This window comes from Danio rerio, chromosome 12 (assembly GCF_049306965.1).
Source record: "Danio rerio strain Tuebingen ecotype United States chromosome 12, GRCz12tu, whole genome shotgun sequence".
NCBI classification, from domain to species: domain Eukaryota; kingdom Metazoa; phylum Chordata; class Actinopteri; order Cypriniformes; family Danionidae; genus Danio; species Danio rerio.
Window position 1 is genome coordinate 12,060,048 of NC_133187.1, and position 16,041 is coordinate 12,076,088.

The 16,041-nt window shown below is 33.9% G+C and overlaps 1 protein-coding gene across 13 annotated transcripts in view; it reads right to left on the reverse strand.

Annotated features, from left to right (window-relative positions):
- The window catches only part of plekha1b (pleckstrin homology domain containing, family A (phosphoinositide binding specific) member 1b), a 100,912-nt gene that overhangs the window by 12,544 nt on the left and 72,327 nt on the right, over window positions 1-16,041 (reverse strand). For 4 of the 13 annotated variants that reach the window (XR_012387865.1, XR_012387868.1, XM_073918270.1 and 1 more), the window contains exons 9-11: window positions 13,351-13,415; window positions 9,370-9,433; window positions 7,535-7,624 (exon numbers count right to left, since the gene is read on the reverse strand). Coding sequence is in view for 9 of the 13 variants with exons in the window: in XM_073918270.1 (XP_073774371.1) it covers window positions 7,535-7,624; window positions 9,370-9,433; window positions 13,351-13,415 (219 nt within the window). In the remaining 4 variants the exon portion in view is untranslated. Of the gene's footprint in view, window positions 1-221; window positions 308-481; window positions 611-1,580; window positions 1,686-2,006; window positions 5,196-7,534; window positions 7,625-9,369; window positions 9,434-13,350; window positions 13,416-16,041 lie in introns of all 13 variants that reach the window. The other 9 variants (XR_012387867.1, XM_073918271.1, XM_073918275.1 and 6 more) reach the window with 4 other exon arrangements.

Sequence of the window (16,041 nt, forward strand, 5' to 3'; positions counted from 1 at the left end):
AGAACTGGAAAAACAGGCAGCTGTCTGTCCAGAATCCTGAATTTAACACAACACTTGGAGCAAAATTTAGAGGAGCTTAAAATCTTTTATATCATTTAGTGATGCTGATTTCCCAAAAATATTGGCCACAGTGTAAAAAATATTCATAAACTTACAGTTTTCTGTAAGCGTGTGCGTGCATGTGTGTGTGCGTGTGTGTGTGTGCGTGCATGTTTCTTTACCAGATTCAACTTGTTAGGCCCTTTCAGGTGCATTATTGACGCCACCTTTCCTGGAGTCTAGCAGATGTTTCAGGTCCAAATATAATCTAAAATATTAGGATAAGCAGAAGAGGAAAAGTGCAAAGCAGAGCAAAACATTATTTAAGTAACAGTTCACCCACAATACAAAACTCATCACCGTCATGTCATTTGTTATTCTCTAATGCTCTAATACCCTCTTAGCTTATTGTGAAACAAATAAAGAACTTTATCAAACATACCTTCATTATTTTCACCACATATGACCAAGAAGGTGTGCTTGGTGTCATTTCACCAACTCTGGAAATACACCATCCGTCTCTAATCAGCCACCGTCACAGGGTCTTGTGTTATTGTATAGAGAACTGTGGCTGTTAAAAAACAACAACACATTAGTATCAAACACATATGCATAACCTTCAGATAAAAGAGATAAACATCACAAAGTATGCCTCACACTTTTTCAGATATCTTTTGATTCAGATGTTGATTATTGATAATAAATCTAAAAATCAAACTTATATCATCATTAGGCTGCTCAAATATGAATCAGTTGATTAATTTTACAGACAGGTGGCTGTTTACAACGCACTAAATTGTCTTTAATAAAAAGGAAATGTTGTGTACAGTACATGCTAAGTTTAGCCTATAGTTTTAAGCACAATATCATGTGGGAGAAAAAGCTTGACTTAGATGTTCCTGACTACAGAAATAGCCTAACTTACTAACGTCAGACATCCCGAGTTGGGAAAAGTCATTTTCGGGGGATACAGAGTTGATTTGCGGGAGGTAACGTTAGCGGGAGAAATGAGAACCTGAAGAGCAATGAGATGAGTTGCGCGCGACGTACCTGAAGAGCGGTGGGGGTGACTTGCGTGCGACGTACCTGAAGAGCTGGGAGGGATGCGGTGGAGAGGGGTGTGCAAAGTGTTTAATGACCGGGCGGGAGACGCGCGATTTCCAGGAGATTATCATTCATTTGCGGGCATCTACTTGGGCATCTGGGAGTCTCTGTGCATTTGCGGGATAACGTTAACGTTAGTCCCGCAACTTCCGGGAGACTTCTGTAACGTCAAATGTCTGATAAAGTGCAAACGTGGTCATTTAAAGACATTAATGTTAACATTCCGACTTTAATGGTTGTCAACACTTAATATAATTCAAGCGTAACTGTTACGTTATCACGCGAGTCTATGGACTAACGTTATATGGACGGCCACGAATGAACCAGTTTAAAAGAGCTGCGGTGTTTAAAATAACCAAATTAACGTACACGAATAACAAACAATCATATGTTTCAGTCAGGAAGCCTTTTACAAGTAAGCATGTTCATTTACTCACCAGATATGTTTTAGAAACTCCAGAGCTCATGGAAACCGTCCTGTGTTGCCGTTAGCATCCGGGCAGAGTAGGCTAGGCTGCTCCGGGGATTCCCTCGCTAGTTTGCTTCAAATTAAAGGAGAAGTGTCGATTTTATTTTTCAGATGGGTAACAACGCACAAAATAGCATTAAGCGTGACAGAAATGTGTTGAACATGTACATTTGATGTTTTTATGCACTATGTATGCGTGAGCATATATAAAAACATTCTTGAAAAGAAGTCAATAGTAATGCAGTTAAGCTAGATACACAAACGACCATGAATGAACCGCAGAAGTTTAAAATTGTCACTCTATTCTAAAATTATTAACTTAACAATATGTTTACAACTGTATTTCCTTAAAGAAAGTCAGTAAAAATACCAACATTTAGGTAGTTTGACTCACCAGTTGCTGTTCTAAACCTCAGATGGAAAATGGCGTCTGGAAAATTCTTCAGTGACTGGGGCTGCATGAATTCCCGGATGTTGGAAATAACTCCACCAAGTGTAGAAAAGATAACTCCTTGATTTCGCACTGAATAAAATCAATTCTAACTCTTATTATATTCATTTATCAAAATCTAACTCTTTAACGTCAACACTTTACTCTGAAATGCTTCAACACCGAGAATTTAACTCTGATGAATTTGCTGTGTAGAAGAGAAACATTAAGATAAAAGACAAAACATAAATGTCAAAGAATTGTAAAAGCAAGGTTGTGAAATGGATGGTATACTGGTAGTAGTTAAGTGTGGTCATCAAACAGTATAAATATAATCTGATATAATGAAGATGTGACATGTTGAAGATATTGAGATGTTGAGAACATGATGAAGATAATAAACAATGCTATAAAGAGAATTCCAGCCAAATACCCAAAGACCAAAACGTATAAAGAACAACATATATCCTTTCCAATAAAAAAAACTACATTTTTTTCTTCACTGTGACCAGAAGTTGAAGGGGAAAGAGTCAAATCTTCACAACACTAGCCTGATAAAGCATCCAGATAGATTTTTATTTTGGTTTTATTAAAAAGAACTGTTTGTATAAATTGCATAAATTACAAATATAAGTTGTTTCATATTTTCATATTTGTCTTCTAAAAACTGGATTTAAACAAAGAAAAAAACGCAAGTCCAGATAGTACTTCCAAAAATGTTTATGTTAAAGTTTGAAATATCAGTAAATAAGGATCTGACAGGGCTTTAAAATTATATTCTATTATTATTTTTTTGAAGCGCAAAAAAAGGAGAAGCTGAAAAAAAAGAGCACATTATTTCTTCAGCAAACGTGAACAAACTGATTTGTTTTAATTTTATCATCACCTTTTGGACTAATATGAACTGAGAATGATGGAATGACTCTCTAACAGAGGCTACATGCGCTGCTGAAGATTACAGACAAAGATGAGAGGTTTTCACTGACTGTAGGCTATATTTTGTGTTGTTTTAAACTTAAAAAAGGATAAAATGTATGTTTTGTGTAGTTTTTCTGTAGTTGGTAACATATCGAAGACTGTAAGGGGCTGTATGTGTTCATATACGTTTATTTATTTATTTATTTAATATAATTACACACGTTACAGTAGGCTATTTCATTAATCTGCAGTTATAATCAAACCATGTTTAAGGAAAAGTTGGTAATAAACATTTATACTGAAGTATTTAGGTGTATAAAGCATCTGTTTTGTGAGAAGTGCTTTTCATATGACATGTGAGCGACCCGTACAGCTTTATTGTAGTTATTTCCTTGAGTGAGAATAATGCGACTGAAACTTTCTGTCATACACCACGCCCACCGAAAGAGTAACCTTGGTAGTGGAAACGCAAGCCTGGTAAAGGTAACCCGTACTGACCCGAACCTTACCGTTCTGTACCAGTCAGTGGAAACAAGCCATTAAGGTGTTTGGCTGATCACAACAATTAGACAATTCTTGCTTTTTTTGGACATGAGGGTTTTCAATGTCTTGTACATGATACAGATTCCAACCTATTGTGTTTTATTAACGTTTACACCTACACTCAACCCTAAACAAACCCCTTACAGCAATGACAAAAAAACAACAACAATTATAATTGTTGTACAGGGTCACAAAAATGGCGCTTTATTTATGTACACATTCTCAGTAGCAACCTTTCTAGCCATAACTCAAACTACTAGTGGCATGTCCCTTCTACTGTCCCTTCTACTTGGAGTTCTCAGAGCTGCAGGAATATATACTTGAATAGGGAAGTGATTAAAACTGCAGTGCATAAACTGGCCACTAGAGGCTGGCTCCAAAAGATAGTCTAATCTCAAAAACCTAAAATTTTAAACTCTTTAGCAGAAAAAAAGTTTACAGCCTGGTACAAAAAAGTGTTGGTATATATAGCTAATATTTTTCTTCTTAACAATTGTGAAGAGAGTGAATTTTTACATAAAAAAAAAACAGTTTAATTTAAACTAAGCTTTAAAATTCTGCATAATTAAGGGCGTGGGCAATTGAGTGACAGCTCTCTGCTTCTAACCGCTGATCATGGCATATCAGTCAAGCTTGTGCTTTTGTTTTATGTGGCTTTACACAGCCTATAGCTTTTATGGGTATTTCTTACAATTATCAAATAATATGGCATGCTGTTCAATTCTCATTAAGAACAAGAACAAAAAAAAAATAAAAATAAAAAATTCATACTACACTTGAGTTCAAGACAGAAGTGTGGCTAATCAGATGAGTGGATGAGATGTTAAATATGGATGTGCCAAAAGCATAGTTAAATGGAGTAAATGGAGATGATGGGTGTCAAAGGTCACTCTATAGCAGGGGTCACCAAACAAGTTCCTGGAGGGCTGGGCTGCGTCCAAAACTGCATACTTCCATACTATATAGTACGCCAAAATCAGAGCCGAGTAGTATGTCCGAATTCATAGAATTCGAAAATCAGTATGCGAGAAGTACCCGGATGACTTACTACTTCCGGCGAGATTCAGGAGTGCGCATCTCATGCATGCTGCGCTATCCCATGATGCCCCGCGAGCAAATTCATGAAGTGAAGTAAAGCGACGCAACTGACGCAGGTAGGTCACGTGACCATGACAAAAAGGACATATAGTACGTCTGTATAGAACGTACTTTTCTAACGGCCGAGTAGTACGTATAAATTTAAATGCAGTACCTACTGAGTAGTAGGCGGTTTCGGACGCAGCCCTGGTGTCCTGCAGATTTTAGCTCCAGCCCTAATCAAACACACCTGAACAAGCTAATCAAGGTCTTAGTAGGTATACTTGAAACGACCAGGCAGGTGTGTTGAGGCAAGTTAGAGCTAAACTCTGCAGGGACACCGGCCCTCCTGGACCGAGATTGGTGACCCCTTATTTATAGCATGACATAAGGGGTGGTTTTAGTTGGCTTGGGTTGTATTGTTTAGGTGAAGCAGCTCTATACCCTGCTCAGATGTACTAAAAGGACTGCAGGCCTTCTAATTTCTAAGCAGGGAGCTAAGTGTAAAAGAAAAAGGGCCAAAGGGTTCAATCTCAACACATACGTGCTGCATTCACCATTGCAGGATGTATACCTCTGTATACAAGGGTTTGAGAGCCGCCTGGCCTGACGCATCTGCAACATAGTGCACATTCATTAGGCACCTACATGGCAGAAAGGAGAAACAAAAACTATGTTTCCATTCTTCTAATTGTATGTGCATTTTACGGAGTGGAATAAAAAAACCTGGATAGAAACACCAAGATATGCAGAAATTCTAGAAATGTCCATAATAGACCTAAGCACTCATTTCAGTATAATGATTTTTTTAGCATATAAACTACAATTGATACACATTTGCCAAATAAAAACCTTGAAGTGTATTTGATTTTTCCTCAACATAATTAAAACTTACCAGTGAATAGATCTCATCTCATAAAAAAATCTTCACGCTAATGTAAAGTTGATTTGAATAAATAATAACCGACTCCAGCATGCTAAGGCATTACTCCAGTCAAAGTCCTACATTAGCCACATGTAAGTATTGATGCTCTCTATGTATTTGGCAAGAACGCTTCATTATATCAGCATAGTTGTCCAAATAAATGTCTTGAGAGTGCTTTATAATGAACACTCACTCATACAGGATGATCCTGTTCAATCTTCAATCTCTTATGGGCCACCTTCAGATTAATGTGTTTCAACAGATTTAGAATATATTTATTGTATTTTAAATGTTCATGTTTTTTATTTTTAAATGGAAGCTATTAGATATTCAGTCAGCTCAGTTAAAAGCAACGTGTTTATTTGTCCTTTGGGATTCCCTGTTGTCTTGTTTCTAACAATTCCTCCATATCAGGATATATATATATATATATATATATATATATATATATATATATATATATATATATATATATATATATATATATATATAAACAACTGATGTTTATACCCTAAGATGGACGACAACAAATAGTGCGCTAACAAAAATAATTCAGGCACCATATAAGACAATATATATTTCTTAATCCTAAACAGTTTGGGAGCAGAGTACAGCTTTATTTCAATTTTGTGTTGTTTTTTATGACCTCCAGTAGAAGTGTAACATAATAATAGTACAAAGCAAAACAAATATTTTGGCCTAAAAAAATAATCAATATAAAACTTCTCCTTGCTGCTGAAGCACCATGTCCATGGTATTAAAAAATATAAATGAGTTTTCCCTGCTTTAATAAAAAATAAATAAATAAATAAAAATAATCAATTCACATGAAAACACAAAAATGAACTATTATGCATCTTAATGGGTACACTGAACCAACAGGCAACAACTAAAAAAAATCCTATTATGATGAGTTCACACAAAAAGTGGAAGAAAATTGCACACAAGTCAATGCAATAGTGAAAACAAAGGTGGTTTATGGTCCGGTGGTGTGAAAAATGTAGAATGTGCGATCCATTTGTTGCAAATGAACAGAAATCGCTTCAATGTCTTCCATGTTTGGTGTGAACACAGGTGTTGGCCAATCAGAAAGGAAATATGAGGCAAGAACCGCACAACCACACTTTAACTGGAGTTTCAGACAATTCTCACCCTGAACTAGAAGATTTCTGAAAGTTTTGGTTTCAGTCACCTGATAATGCATTTTTAAGGGGACAAATCGCATAGAACTAACTACAGTTGAAAACACCAGTGTTTGTGTGGACAGGGCCTATGAGGAGATGTCAACCACACAAAACGTTTGAGAACCACTGGGAAGTATATAATGGCACCAGTTATAGGGAAAATTACTTTTGGATGTAATGCATTAAAATATTGAGTTGCTCCACAAAAAAGTAACTAGTTGCATTACTTTTTATAGAAAGTAATGCGTTACATTACCTTTGAGTTACTTTTTCATACCTCCATGAGGCTTGATCTCTTTTGGAACTTGCAGAGTATTTTTCTCTTTTTTTTTAATTGAGGAGCTCCGCATTTAACGTCACACTGTATGTGTTCAAAATAATGAGAATACTTCCATCTCAGAAATGTAAGGCTCTGCCATCTTGCTTTCTGTCTGATCCCGCAGGGAGCTCATTCTCTCAGTGAATGTGATTCAATGTGATTACAGTCATTTTAATTCAGCAAATAATTTTTTTAAAGGCAAATTAATTCATCTAAAAATGTAACTGGAGTTACATTTAAAAAAAGTCACTCAAATATTATTACTTCAATTTTTAAAGTAATGTGTTACTTTACTTGTTACTTAATTCACGTTACTTGTAATGAATGCATTACCCAAAAAACTATTAGCATAAAACTATCCTTTCAAGATTGGCCAGTGGCTGTTACATCAGTAACCGTGACAAGTGAAGTGAGAAATGGTTAAACTGGAAATTAGCTCAGCAATTGGTACAAAACACCTCACAAAAGACAAACAAAAGCATAAAAACAATCTAACTGATGATATGTGAGTTAATAAGAGTCTTACAGATGCTGCTGAGCGTCCAGGACCCCGCTGGGCCACTATGGCCCCAGAGATAGCCTTTATCCAGCCGTGCATCTCTTCAGGGCTGTCAGACTTAAAAGAAATAAAACACACATACCAGTAGCTTTAGTTTTTAAGCTGAAGTAAACATGAGAAGTTTTAAACATCCTTTCTTTCATATTGAGATGTACATCACAATGCTTATTAGTACAAGAAAAAAAATTCATTGTGATGAGATCAGTGAAGTGATGTTCTTTAGTTTAAAGATTATGAAATAAAATATGAATTTCTGTACATGTTTGTAAGCTTAAAAAAAGTTACAAATGATTTAAGATAATGTTTTTCATATATAACTTAGCATAATGTTTTAGTGTGATCACAGTGTTATACAAAAAGTAGAGGATATTTTTTATTTTACTGTAGGTTACAAAGAGAACAAAACGAATATGTTATAAGACAATTTAGTACATCTTATTAAAATAAACACTTTCAAGAGTTCACACTTAACCAATGATTGATAATATGCAAGTTTGGCATGCTGTCCCCGGAGAGAGCCCTAAGCTCAAAAGATCGCAGAACGCAGGGGAGCTTTGAGCTCAGGTAGATCTCGACAACTCCCCTTTTTGATAAGAGCTGATGACTAAAATGATTGTTATGAAGAGATATGCTGCTGGATGATAGTTTGACTGTAGAGCTAAATTTAGATCGATCAATTCACTTGTAGTGCATGTTTTTGGAATGTTGGAGGAAACCGGAGAACCCGGGGACAACCCAAGTGAGCACGGGAAGAACATGCAAACTTTGCACAGAAACGGCGGCCGGTCTATTTAAGCACTAGAACCGGTGACGTTCTTGCTGTGAGGCACTGGGCCACCGTGCCACCCTATGAAGGGAAAGGTGGAGGAGTAGGGGTGGAAGGGGGGATTCTTCTAATCGAAGATGACTGTAGTGAGAAACCCTGGCTCTTTATAGTGGGTTAGGAATCATCTCATTGGTGGATCATACATAGTTAATGCAGAACCAGCCGTGTTCAATCATAATCTTGTGATTTTCACGTACAAAGAATTTTCAGATGGATCCAAGTGCAAGTGAAATTGTATTTATTGACACAGTCAAGATAAATGTGACAGAGAGTACGGAGCTAGGACTAGGAGAAACCAGAGCAGGGATCAGACGGGAAAACAGGGTCTAGTGGTAACTCCGCACGGTCCTGAGCACAGACAAACGAACACATAAGCACACGTAACAAACTGACAAGGAAACACAGAAAACGTTGCATATATATAGGCGTGATAATGAGCCTCAGCTGGCGAACTAATCAAACCAACTGAGTGTCGTCATAACACGTGACCAAAACAAATACACGTGGGCAACAAAAACAAAACAAACTCACATGATCAAACAGACACTACGGAAGAGCGCACAAACCTGCAACCATGACAGTGATCCTCTCAAAATTAGTTTATAAATAATCTTCACTTAGTGAAGGTAATTAACTTGACAAACTTGCAATATTTTCAGAATAAACTCCTAATCTGAAAGCCTGAATCTAACAAACCTTTCATGAGAAAATAACATTGATGTAATACAAAATTCCTATACAATATAATGCAAAAACCATTTGCATCAATAACGGTAACTACTATTAGTTCTTGTATCTCGACTTCACATTCACAATATAGTATGAAGCACCTTTTGTTTTTCTCCTGTCAATAAAATAAAATTACAAAAATAACTGCATGCATTTTATTCCAGCATCATAAATCAAAGCGTAACATTATTACATATAAACCAGCTCGAGATTTTACCATGAATTACAATGAATTAAATATTCCTACCTGAATGTAGAAAGTTCTCGTGGTAGTAACCAGTTCAAAAAGATTGTCCCTCATCATCAAGTCACTAAAAAGGTAAATGGCTATTAGATACAGTACTTATTGAACAGCACAGTAGTACAGATGCATGATGGGAATGCTGTAATTCATTGAAACTTTTATGAAGTGTCCAAACTTTTAAAACTTGTGATTTTTTTTGCGAGTCAATATTATGATAAACCTGGCTGTCTGGAGATAATGGCATGTTTTCCCGATGTTTCCTGACAGCACACATATATCACCAAGATGTTTTTCCCCCCAGTGTGTTTTCATCCAGAAGTCTTTTTTTTTTAATGTTAAATCCTCACCTGCAGAATATTGCTAATGTCATCCATGATTCCTAGAATATCATTTGTAGCATTTTTTATATCAAAGTGTAGAATGAATGTGAATCTGCTTATTTGGCACATTTCACAGTTGTTTATACTTAAAAAAAAAAAACTCAGCACAATCCTTTTCAGATGATTTCCCAGGAGTAACAGTAATATATGTGTAAATACATTACGAAAATCTGTATTCAACATGCATCCAAGTTCCTGAGATTATTGAAATGCCAAGTAGAAACTTGGTTCTATCTGAGACTTACTCACAAAACAATGCTCAAAAAGCGAGCAGGATTAATATTTACATTTGTTTATTTGCTATATATGCTGGGAGTGTAACGAGATGCTTACTTTGCGAGATGAGACACAAGATTGAGTTTATGTGAAAAAGACGAGAAGAGATTTTTATTCTTTTTTAAAATCCTCAATAATGAAATGTATGAATAGAAAAATTTGTACTGAAAAAAAGATAAAAATCAAAAAAAGCAAAACTATTTTGGTGACTTTTTAAAATCAACTTGTAATAAATATTATTTTATTTATATTTTAATTAATTATAGGCAGTGAAGGACATTCATAATATGTGAATGGAAAATAGATTTTATTCAACTGTAAAAAAATAAACTAAAAATAAATCACAAAACCACAAAATGCGCAACAATTTAATTCAGGAGTCTCAAACTGCCATTTGTGGGACACCCTCTTCCTTCTGCTGACCCGCAACTGACATCAAAAATATAACGAGATTCAGCTCAACAAAACATATATTTTTGAATCACTGCCATTACCATTATGTTTCAATCCAAAACCGTGAATTAACTTTATGCACAAAATTAGATTATCGCATTAAAGATGTGCGAATAAAGCAGCGTTTCCATCCAATTCCATTCCATTCCTGACTAACTGGCGCTAAATATCAACAGTAAAAACGGAATTTGCTGCTATAGGAGAAGCTGCGTGAATGTTTTCTTCATTTAATAAATAACTTGCGCCTCAGAAGGCAATGCTGACACGCAGTAAATGTGCAGTGGCGTTTGAAGGCGAGACACGGAGCACAGACGCTCTTGATTCTTGAGGTCATTAATAATATAATAACACATACTAAAATGGTTAAGGTGTTAATTGGTAATACACTTGAACATGTATTTATTTTTATATTTGTATATATATATATATTAAACTAGTTAACCTAATTAACCTAGTTAAGCCTTTAAATGTCACTTGAATTTAAATGAGTTATGAGAAATGAGTTATTAAAACTATTATGTTTAGACATGTGTAGAAAAAATCTTTATATCTATAAATCTTATATATATATATATATATATATATATATATATATATATATATATATATATATATATATATATATATATATATATATATAACAAAATATATATATAAGATGGGTTGAATTTCTATTAGCATTGACAGCAAACATAACAAATAAATCACTGTGTTAGCCTAGTAATTAGTCTACTCCGGAGCATTGAGCTTTCATGCAACATAAATTTTTCTTGCTTTCATACAACTGAAGTCAAGGCTAAACTAAGCCAGGATAGCTTGAAAATCCTACATAGCTTAATCCCTTATCTTGCTTTTGTTCAGTACCCCTCAGGTGTGAAAAAATCTCAGACAAAAAGCATAAATCATGTGGCATTTATTTGAGCAGTTTATCAACCTCTTGTGCAATAGGAGGCGTAGCAGATATCACAAAAAAAATTATTCAAAAGATAATACCTTGGATTTATTACTTTAAGGTAAACAATTTATTTGGCCTGAAATTAAACAAACAAAAATAAGTTGAACATTACTAAATTTAGGACCCTATTATACACCCAGCGCAATGAGGCTGAATTTGTTGCAATTTTCAAAACCAGCGCTGCAATAATTGTCACATTTTGTGTCACGTTGTTTAAATAGCAAATCCATTTGCATCACTTTGTGGACTCAAGGGTGTTCTATAAAAGAGGTGCGCATTGTTGGCGCATTGCTATTTTGAGAAACTGAAATAGACCGCGCAATTACCTTATAAAAACTAGTCTAAAGTCCAGAGCAGAGTGAGTTAGTTGTGCGCCTATGCGAGTCCAAACGCTTACACATTGCATAATACACACAGGATGTACAGCAACACACAAATATCTTCACATATGAAAAAAAAAATAAAATAAAGGAATAAATTGTTACAAAAATGATTATTATCTACATAAATGTAAACCACTACTTTCATGCCTTACGTTGGGGGGCTTTTTTCAGTTTATTCATGACAATTTGCTTTTGTATAATTTAATTATTATTAGCAGTATTATTTATTATATGAATTGTTATATTTGAGACGTATGCATCACCATATGGGGCATAAGAATAAGGCGTGCTTGGATAAAACTCAGTTTTCTGACCACACTTCATTACTATTGTTCATTTATTTGATTACTGGATATTAAAACTGATTTTAAAAATAGTTTTGAAACAAATTCTTGTGCTTAACAAACTAAATTTAATATGTAAGGTAATGGATGTCTTGAGTGAAGTGAGATTCCTCTGTTTCTTTATCTACAAAAGTAAAGAAGTAAAGTAAAGTGTAAAAGTAAAGAGAAAGTAAAGAGGCTGAATGGGGGAGGCTCATTCTTTATCCTCGTGCTGCAGAAGCTGTTTAACTGTTTTCTCACCAGTGAAGCATTCAGTTTTTCCACTTACAAAGTCTGCCTTGTAGGCTAAATAGCAAATGTGCCATGGTGCGACGCAAGTGACTCTTAAAGAAAATGGGAGATGGGATTCTGATTGGTTTAATGCATGTTATGTTCAAAACACATTCATAACTCATTAACAGAATACAACCATGTTAGACCATGCTCCAAGACGCAGAGCATTTTTTTCCGTCCTTAAAAGGGCAAAAGTGGATTCGGACACATGCTTAATGCGTTTACGCCATGCGCTTTAGACTTTGCGCCTAGACCGTTAAAACAGAGCCCTTAATTTGTTTGTTTAAATTCAACCCATATATATTTTTTGGCAACAATGAATTGTTCCAGAAATCTTTTTTGTCAGTGTATGCATTTAGAAATAATTTGCAGAACAAAACAAAATTATAGGGCATTTGAGAACTTCTTGCTCAACAGAAGTGTGGCAAAACACATTAGGAAATTATTTCCTAAAGAAAAAAAAAAAGACATTATGTGGCATTTCTCTGAGCAGTTTGTCAACCTCTTGCTTAATAGATCTTGTAGCAGAGATGCGATTGGAAACTATTTTTAATGACAACTAAATTATTTTCTTACATCATGTGGTATTTGTTTAAGCAGTGTGCCAATCACTGGATTAAGAGGGGGTGTGACAAGTGAAGTAAAAATAAACTGAATTATCCAAAAAAAAAAACAAAAAAAACAACAACAACAACAACAACAAATGCACACACATTTATTTTAAAATAGTTCAAAAACTAAACACATTTGGATATTATTTTCTAAGCCAAAACCGTATTAAAACAACAACGACAAACTGACATCTTGTGGCAGTTTTCCAACCTCTAGTTTAACAAAAAGCAAAACTAAACTAAATAAAAACAAAAACATTTTCTAAAAGCAAATTTTCTAAAACAAAACACAAATGAAGAACTACTGACCTTTGTTTACACTCCTGCACCTTGTTCACTTCTTTCAGAAGGATAACCTTTAATGGCTCTCGCTCCTGAAAAAGAGGGTTTATTTAATACAGACCTTACTTCATGTGAATGGTTGTTCAGAAAAAGCAAGCAATCCAGCCACGCTGTGAGCACGCAGACAGAAAAAACAGGCCCGAGCAGGATGCTGCAATGAGAACAAGCCTGTAATTATCACCCCCTGAAATAGCCTTTATTGACATCTACTGTATGATTTAGCCTTTGACCAAGCCTCACTCCTGCATTCGATATGCCTGACCCCCTTACACGCACCCACACACATATACTGTACACCAACACTCATATTCACAGCATCAGCGGCTTTTGCTGAAGCAGTAACAAGTTCTTGCTACTGAGACTGAGATACCACAGTTAATATATCACTGTATTTGTTTTTACTTTAAAGAGGAGCTCACAATCAAGTTGAATCCAATTTCATTTAAAACAAATTATTTTCTGATCATTTAAAATAGGAAAAAAATATTATAATTTTATTTGTATTATCTCAGTGTTTGTTGGGACTAAGTAACAGGACAGTGCAAATAACGTAAAATGTAAAATAATATTAAAATTGAAATAAAACCAAATTACATTTGGAATTAGACATGGGACAAAAACTCGTTTCAAGATTTACCGTGGTTTGGCAAAGTCAAGATTTTGAAACCACCAAAGTTTTATGTTACACCGTTCCTAATTTATATGTAATTATTTATTTATTTATTACATTTTTTTTTACACCCATTTTATTCAGTTTTTTAGGGCAACAGTATTTTCAGCAGAAAATGAACCTCTACATCAAAAGCTATGGTTCAAATATTTTAAATGTTTCCTACTGTGATACTATGATAGAATATATTGTGTTCAATTGGGAAAAAGTAATCACAACACCGTGATACCATGAAACCACGATATTTTGATAAAACTTTATAATAACTACACACTATGAATCATTTACTTTATAATAACTACATACTATGAATCATTTACTAAGCATTAGCATCTAGTGAATTAATAAGCTGTTAAGCACTAACTCTACATTAATAAGCGTTAGTAAGTAGTTTATAACTGCAGCTACAAATCCTGTATTCTTGACTTATAACCACAAATATAATGTGCTTAATAATTGTACTTTCTTCCTTTGTTAATTATTTATTTTTCATTACTAAATGAAGTATTGCATTATTTACAAACCAGTTGTCTTTAAGAGTAGTTGGTGGTTTTTAAAATCATTCAGAATGAGTTAGTAAATGAATGATAAACTATTCAAATTAATATTTGTTTATTTTATTATTCAGGCAGATAGTAATGGTGACTTTATATGTTAGTGCGTGCTTTATTAACTACAGTTTTGTGACCTAATCTAAAGTAAGGACTACTTATGCTTTATAAATCCCTTATAAATGACATATAAAGGCTTGGTATCAAATGAACAATCATCTGCAATCTTATTTAAAAAGTAACATTTCTATAAATTTTAAACATTGCTGAATAACAAGTGTCAAAATACAACATAAAATTTAATAAAACAACCACAATATAATAATTTAACAATATAATAGGATGCAGTGTTTAACTGTACAGTAATTTTATTTTAGATAAGGTTGCAAATATTTAATATTTATTTGATGCAGTTTAATTTGTGTATCTTTAAACGAATAGGAATGAATAAAATTGTTTATTTTCTTTTTTCCTGTTTAGAATAGAACTGAGCCTTTAATTGTCATTCGTACGGGATTTATAAAGCATAAATAGTCCTCACTATAGATTAGGTCACAAAACTGGATGAAGTTGAGTCAATAAAAAATCAATTAACCTACAAATTAACTATTACTATATGACTAAATAATAAGAATTATAAATGTTAATTTTAATAGTTTATTAATCATTTACTAACTCTTTCTGAATGATCTTAAAAAATTACTAACTGTGCTGAAATACATGTAACAATGCAATACTTAATTTTAGTAATGAAAAATAAATCAATAACACATTATAATTGTGGTTATAAGTCAAGAATAGAGCATTTGTAGCTGCAGTTATAAACTGCTTCCTAATGTCTATTAATGTAAAGTTAATGCTTATCAGATAATGAATTCACTATTTGTTAATGCTTAATAAATGATTCATAGTGTGTAGTTATTATAAAGTGCTACCGATATTTTTATCCAATGTTATCATTCTGTCAGAATCTTATACGGACCCATGCCTATTTGAAATTAAGTATTTAAGTATTAAATTAAGTATTTTATATTTTAATAAGCTACTAAAATTACTTTAATCCTTAATCAGATTATATGTAGGAATCCTAAAAGTATATTCAATACCTTTTTTTTTTTTACTTTTTAAAGACCTCTTCGCCACTTCAAGTTCTAATCAGTATTAAACCTTTAACTTAATAAACAGTTGTAGTTAATTAAATCAATGGAGTAAAACCATGCAACAGAACTCAGATTAGCTCAGAAGAAACAAAGCTACTGTTTCTTTATAGCTTTTGTTCTTTATTTTTATTGACTTATTCTGAAAGAATAAGTTACGTGGTTGTTTTCAGCGACAGGCTTCAGCCACTTTTTAAAATCGTCTTAATCCAACCAGGAATACGCAGACTTGCATTATCCCATTTTGCCATCTGTTTCGTTCTATGGTTTCGCTACATGT